Consider the following 7,195-nt stretch of genomic DNA (forward strand, 5'->3'; position numbering starts at 1 on the left):
TGTTATTCTGTCTGGCGAATCTGTTTATACCCCTCTATACCTCTCTTATTCACTCTCTCAACCTTCTCTCTGTCATTTTCACCCCTCCTCCCCCTCTATCTCACTTTCTACTCTCTCTCTCTGTCTCTCCTAACCTTCTCTCCTATCCCCTGCATCCCCCACCTCTCTGTCCTTCCTCTCCCTCTCTGTCTCTCCTATCCCCTGCATCCCTCATCTCTCTGTATCTTCCTCTCCCTCTCTGTCTCTCCTATCCCCTACCTCCCCTCCACTTCTCTGTGCTTCCTCTCTCTCTCTCTCTCTGTCTCTCTATCCCCTGCATCCCCCAGCTCTCTGTATCTTCCTCGCTCTCTCTCTCTCTCCTATCCCCTACCTCCCCTCCACTTCTCTGTGCTTCCTCTCTCTCTCTCTCTCTCATCACCTGTACCCCCCACCTCTCTGTCCTTCCTCTCTCTCTCTGTCTCTCCTACCCCCTGTCTCCCCCTACTCCCCCCTCCTTTCTCTCTGTTTATCTTACCCTTCTCTCTATCCCCTGCCTCCTTCCCTACTCAAATCAAATTGTATTGGTCACATACACATATTTAGCAGATGTCATTGCAGGTGTAGTGAAATGTTTGTGTTCCCAGCAGTGCAGTAGTATCAAACAATTCACAACAATACACACAAATCTAAAAGTAAAAAAAATGGAATTAAGACATACATAAATATTAAGACGAGCAATGTCGGAGTGGCATTAACGAAAATACAGTAGAATAGAATACAGTATATACATATGATATGAGATAAGCAGTATGTAAACATTATTAAAGTGACTAGTGTTCCATTATTAAAGTGACCAGTGATTCCATGTCTATGTACAGTGGGGAGAACAAGTATTTGATACACTGCCGATTTTGCAGGTTTTCCTACTTACAAAGCATGTAGAGGTCTGTAATTTTTTATCATAGGTACACTTCAACTGTGAGAGACGGAATCTAAAACAAAAATCCAGAAAATAACATTGTATAATTTTTAAGTAATTAATTTGCATTTTATTGCATGACATAAGTATTTGATCACCTACCAACCAGTAAGAATTCCGGCTCTCACAGACCTGTTCGTTTTTCTGTAAGAAGCCCTCCTGTTCTCCACTCATTACCTGTATTAACTGCACCTGTTTGAACTCGTTACCAGTATAAAAGACACCTGTCCACACACTCAATCAAACAGACTCCAACCTCTCCACAATGGCCAAGACCAGAGAGCTATGTAAGGACATCAGGGATAAAATTGTAGACCTGCAAGAGGCTGGGATGGGCTACAGGACAATAGGCAAGCAGCTTGGTGAGAAGGCAACAACTGTGGAAGAAGGAAATGGAAGAAGTTCAAGATGACGGTCAATCACCCTCGGTCTGGGGCTCCATGCAAGATCTCACCTTGTGTGGCATCAATGATCATGAGGAAGGTGAGGGATCAGCCCAGAACTACATGGCAGGACCTGGTCAATGACCTGAAGAGAACTGGGACCACAGTCTCAAAGAAAACCATTAGTAACACACTACGCCGTCATGGATTAAAATCCTGCAGCGCACGCAAGGTCCCCCTGCTCAAGCCAGCGCATGTCCAGGCCCGTCTGAAGTTTGCCAATGACCATCTGGATGATCCAGAGGAGGAATGGGAGAAGGTCATGTGGTCTGATGAGACAAAAATATAGCTTTTTGGTCTAAACTCCACTCGCCGTGTTTGGAGGAAGAAGAAGGATGAGTACAACCCCAAGAACACAATCCCAACCGTGAAGCATGGACGTGGAAACATCATTCTTTGGGGATGCTTTTCTGCAAAGGGGACAGGACGACTGCACCATATTGAGGGGAGGATGGATGGGGCCATGTATCACGAGATCTTGGCCAACAACCTCCTTCCCTCAGTAAGAGCATTGAAGATGGGTCGTGGCTGGGTCTTCCAGCATGACAACGACCCAAAACACACAGCCAGGGAAACTAAGGAGTGGCTCCGTAAGAAGCATCTCAAGGTCCTGGAGTGGCCGAGTGTAACAACTTTCCTCCTCTTGTGACGAGGAGTACGAGATATCGGACCAATGTGCAGCGTGGTAAGTGTCCATTTTAATATGTAAAACTGAACACGACAAAAATACAAAATAACTAAGTGAATGAACAAACGAAAATCGAAACAGTCCCGTATGGTGCAAACACAGACACAGGAAACAACCACTCACAAAACACAATAGACAACAGGCTACCTAAATATGGCTCCCAATCAGAGACAATGACTAACACCTGCCTCTGATTGAGAACCATACTAGGCCAAACACATAGAAATAGAACAACAGAACAAAACATACAAAAAACAACATAGAATGCCCGCCCCAACTCACACCCTGACCAAACTAAAATAAAGACATAAAAAAGGAACTAAGGTCAGAACGTGACACCTAGCCAGTGTCCAGACCTGAACCCAATAGAACATCTTTGGAGGGAGCTGAAAGTCCGTATTGCCCAGCGACAGCCCCGAAACCTGAAGGATCTGGAGAAGGTATGTATGGAGGAGTGGGCCAAAATCCCTGCTGCAGTGTGTGCAAACCTGGTCAAGAACTACAGGAAACGTATGATCTCTGTAATTGCAAACAAACGTTTCTGTACCAAATATTAAGTTCTGCTTTTCTGATGTATCAAATACTTATGTCATGCAATAAAATGCAAATGAATTACTTAAAAATCATACAATGTGATTTTCTGGATTTTAGATTCCGTCTCTCACAGTTGAAGTGTAGCTATGCTAATTAAATTACAGACCTCTACATGCTTTGTAAGTAGGAAAACCTGCAATATCGGCAGTGTATCAAATACTTGTTCTCCCCACTGTATATAGGGCAGCAGCCTCTAAGGTGCAGGGTTGAGTAACCGGGTGGTAGCAGGCTAGAAATGGCTATTTAACAGTCTGATGGCCTTGAGATGGAAGCTGTTTTTCAGTCCCTAAGTCCCAGTTTTGATGTACCTGTACTGATCTCATCTTCTGGATGACAGAGGGGTGAACAAGCCGTGGCTCGGGTGGTTCATGTCCTTGATGATATTTTTGGCCTTCCTGTGACATCAAGTGCTGTAGGTGTCCTGGAGGGAAGGCAGTGTGCCCCCGGTGATGCTGTGGCTAGACTGTACCACCCTCTGAAGAGCCCTGCGGTTGCGGGTGGTGCAGTTGCCATACCAGGCAGTGATACAGCCCGACAGTATGCCCTCAATTGTGCATCTGTAAAAGTGTGTGAGGGTCTTAGCGGCCAAGCCAAATTTCTTGAGCCTCGTGAGGTTAAGGAGGTGCTGTTGCGTCTTCTTCACCACACTGTCTGTGTGGGTGGACCATTTCAGATTGTCAGTGATGTGTACGCTGAGGAACTTGAAGCTTTCCACCTTCTCCACTGCTGTCCTGTCGATGTGGATAGGGGGGTGCTCCCTCTGCTGTTTCCTGAAGTCCACGATCAGCTCATTCGTTTCATTGATGTTGAGGGAGAGCTTATTTTCCTGGCACCACTCCGCCAGAGCCCACACCTCCTGACTGTAGGCTGTCTCGTCATTGTTGGTAATCAGTTCTACTACTGTTGTGTCGAATGCAAACTTAATGATTGATTTGGAGGCTTGCATGGGTGAACAGGGAGTACAGGAGGGAGCTGAGAACCCACCCTTGTGGGGCCCCTATGTTGAGGATCAGCAAAGTGAAGCTGTTATTTCCAACATTCACCACCTGAGGGCGGGAAGTCCAGGACCCAGTTGCGCAGGGCGGGGTTCAGACCCAGGGCCCCTAGCGAAATGATGAGCTTGGAGGGTACTATGGTGTTGAATGCTGAGCTGTAGTCAATGAACAGCATTCTGATGTAGGTATTCCTCTTGTCCAGATGGGATAGGGCATTGTGCAGTGTGATGGCGATTGCATCATCTGTGGATCTCTCTATACCCCCTTCCCTCTCTTCCTTACCTCCCTTCTCTCTCCTCTCTACCCCCAAGTTCTGTGGTAGTTAATATGTACTACTCTACTGTGATAGAGCCTACTATGTCATCAGACTGTACTTTCATGATGTACCAAGTCAGCTCTCATTAGACCCTGTGTGTGTGTGTGTGTGTGTGTGTGTGTGTGTGTGTGTGTGTGTGTGTGTGTGTGTGTGTGTGTGTGTGTGTGTGTGTGTGTGTGTGTGTGTGTGTGTGTGTGTGTGTGTGTGTGTGTGTGTGTCCACCAAGGTCATGTCACTACCAGTGTCTGTGTTTACAGGATTGCTGGTCTAGTCTTAGATTACCTGTCTCTGTCAATATCAGGTCAGCCATAGCCTTGTCGCAAACCAGGCGCACGCGTGACTTTAGCGGTATGACAACGTGAGACTAGGTCAGCCATGTTATAGGTCTAGCAGGACTTGTTACAGAATGTAAATCAGAGAATGTAAACCCTTCCAGGCTTCTCTTCCTGGCTAATTGGATATATTTCAGGATTCACCTAGTCCTTGTACCGATTCTCCTCTCTTCTACGAAAATGTGCACTTGCACACTCCCTGTTATGGATTTCAAAGGATTGCTGTAAACATTGGCTGGAGGGAGTCTCCACCATCCATGTCAGGGAGTGTAGAAGTGCACACTTTGAGAGAAGGAGAATCAGGATGTAGCACTAGAGTATAGTGACTGCCTGCACCCAACAGTCGCTGTCCATTCTCCTGTGGTGCTGAACTTCACAAATCTTATTCCATCGCTGTCCACTTCCGTGGGTCTGGATTTCAGATCTCCCCTATTAGCTTGATTGATTGATTCAGCCTTTTACTCCTGTGGCAAGTTCACCACGTCATATCTCAGTCCAGACATGCATGTTAACATTCTGCCTTTTTCATTATCCCTGACAGAGCACGATAAGCACCGTCTATGCAAGAGCACAGAGTACATGAACCTTCACTTTAAAGTCAAGTGGTTCCACAACGAGTACGTCCGCGAACTGGCTGCCTTCAAGGACACACCCCCTGAGTATTCTCTGTAAGTATTGTACTGCACGCACGCACGCACGAACACACACACACACACTTTCACACACACACACGAAGATTATGCCCCCAAAACATGCTACCTCTCACCATTACCAATAACATGGGAGGTAAGCATTTTTCGGGAGGTATGATATTTATGCCTCTAATTTTTTCACTCATCATGATTGACAATTCCTTCATAATTATCCGTAATCATGGTACATTCTTTTAAAAAAGTTTTTAAAAGGGTTCTTCGGCTATCTCCATAGGAGAACCCTTTTTGCCTCCAGGTAGAACCCTGTTCTACATGAAACCTAAAAGGGTTCTACCTGGAACCAAATGTATTTTATTAGGATCCCCATTAGCCGATGCCAATGGCGACAGCTAGTTTTACTGGGGTCCGACACATAACAAAATTACAATAAAATATAACAATAAAACCTAACAATTTACAATAAAAGTTACTCCAAAATGATACAATACATTATTTACCATTTCTATTGGGCACAACATAATCTGAAACACAACTGAAACAAACTGCAAATGCATCCAACAAGTTTGTAGAGTCACGTGCCAGGAATATGGGTTCAAATACTACACTTTTGACTAAATGTAATACACTATAAGTGAAATTGTCAAATACTTATGACACCTTCAAATGGGGGGATTAGATACATAAAGTGCTTTCATTTCTCAACAGTAAAACAGATGTGTATGAAAATACCCTCAAATTAAAGGTGACATTATGAACTGTTGCCTCATATTAAGAATTTGATCTCAAATCCAAAATGCTGGAGTTTAAAGCCAAATAAAATGTTTTAGCTTCACTTTCCAAATAAATACACACACACTACACCAGCTTGTGTTCGCAGTAAATACTACCGCACAGTGTTAAATCCTTGATGATGTCATGTTGTCTCCAACAGGAGCAGACATATTATTTTAATCAGCAAATAAATACATTCAATCAACCTACACAAACACACCATACATGTACAACTGAGTATTCTCTGGAAGTACTGTAATATACCCAGACAAACACACCATACATGTACAACTGAGTATTCTCTGGAAGTACTGTAATATACCCAGACAAACACACCATACATGTACAACTGAGTATTCTCTGGAAGTACTGTAATATACCCAGACAAACACACCATACATGTACAACTGAGTATTCTCTGGAAGTACTGTAATATACCCAGACAAACACACCATACATGTACAACTGAGTATTCTCTGGAAGTACTGTAATATACCCAGACAAACACACCATACATGTACAACTGAGTATTCTCTGAACATTTAAGGAGAGAATGTGATGAGGGTCAGGTAAAAGACAGGTGATTGTATTAAATCCTTAAAGATATGGAATACTGCTCTCTCAGACAACCTTGCTAGTGCCCTCACAGAGAAACACCTCCATGTCACTGCTGGTCAAACAGCATCCAATCCATTACAGAGTGAGTTGTGAATGACAGCTCGCAGCCCCACCCACCTGCTGCTGTCATTTAAACACAAAGCACCTTCAGGATTTAAGTACACACACACCGCCCACCTTATTTATGATCCCTTTCTCCTGTGGCAGATGCCTTTAATCAAGGAGCACAGCAGGGAATACACTTTTGACACACACTTTGAATACTATGTACAGTACACTCACTGTGTGTGTGTGTGTGTGTGTGTGTGTGTGTGTGTGTGTGTGTGTGTGTGTGTGTGTGTGTGTGTGTGTGTGTGTGTGTGTGTGTGTGTGTGTGTGTGTGTGTGTGTGTGTGTGTGTGTGTGTGTGTGCGTGTCCTCCAGGTGGTTCGAGCCATTTGTTATTCAGTGGCTGTCTGAGAATGAGGATGTTGCCATGGACTTCCTACACGGAGCTCTGGGGAGCGACAAGAAGCTTGGCGTGAGTACTCACACACTCTCCTCTTTTCTCACTCGCTCACTCTCACTCGTTCACTGTCTGGTAGTCCTCTGTCTCTTCTCAGTGAGGGATGAATGAATAACAGCAGTGTTGACATACAGCACTCTGCTGCTCTGCTCACACCAATGAAATACTGCACCATTGTGAAGTACTAAAGCTCTCTCTCTCTCTCTCTCTCTCTCAATTCAATTCAATTCAATTCAATTCAATTCAATTTAATTCAATTCAATTCAAGGGGCTTTATTGGCATGGGAAACATGTGTTAACATTGCCAAAGCCAGTGAGGTAGA

The 7,195-nt window shown here is 44.4% G+C and overlaps 1 protein-coding gene across 2 annotated transcripts in view; it reads left to right on the forward strand.

Annotated features, from left to right (window-relative positions):
* LOC129853436 (protein unc-13 homolog C-like) overlaps window positions 1-7,195 on the forward strand; it is a 123,083-nt gene that overhangs the window by 105,382 nt on the left and 10,506 nt on the right. For both annotated transcript variants that reach the window (XM_055919477.1, XM_055919478.1), the window contains 2 exons: window positions 4,868-4,994; window positions 6,791-6,887. In XM_055919477.1, the coding sequence (XP_055775452.1) occupies window positions 4,868-4,994; window positions 6,791-6,887 (224 nt within the window). The remainder of the gene's footprint in view (window positions 1-4,867; window positions 4,995-6,790; window positions 6,888-7,195) is intronic.

The sequence above is a fragment of the Salvelinus fontinalis genome, chromosome 4, assembly GCF_029448725.1.
Source record: "Salvelinus fontinalis isolate EN_2023a chromosome 4, ASM2944872v1, whole genome shotgun sequence".
NCBI classification, from domain to species: domain Eukaryota; kingdom Metazoa; phylum Chordata; class Actinopteri; order Salmoniformes; family Salmonidae; genus Salvelinus; species Salvelinus fontinalis.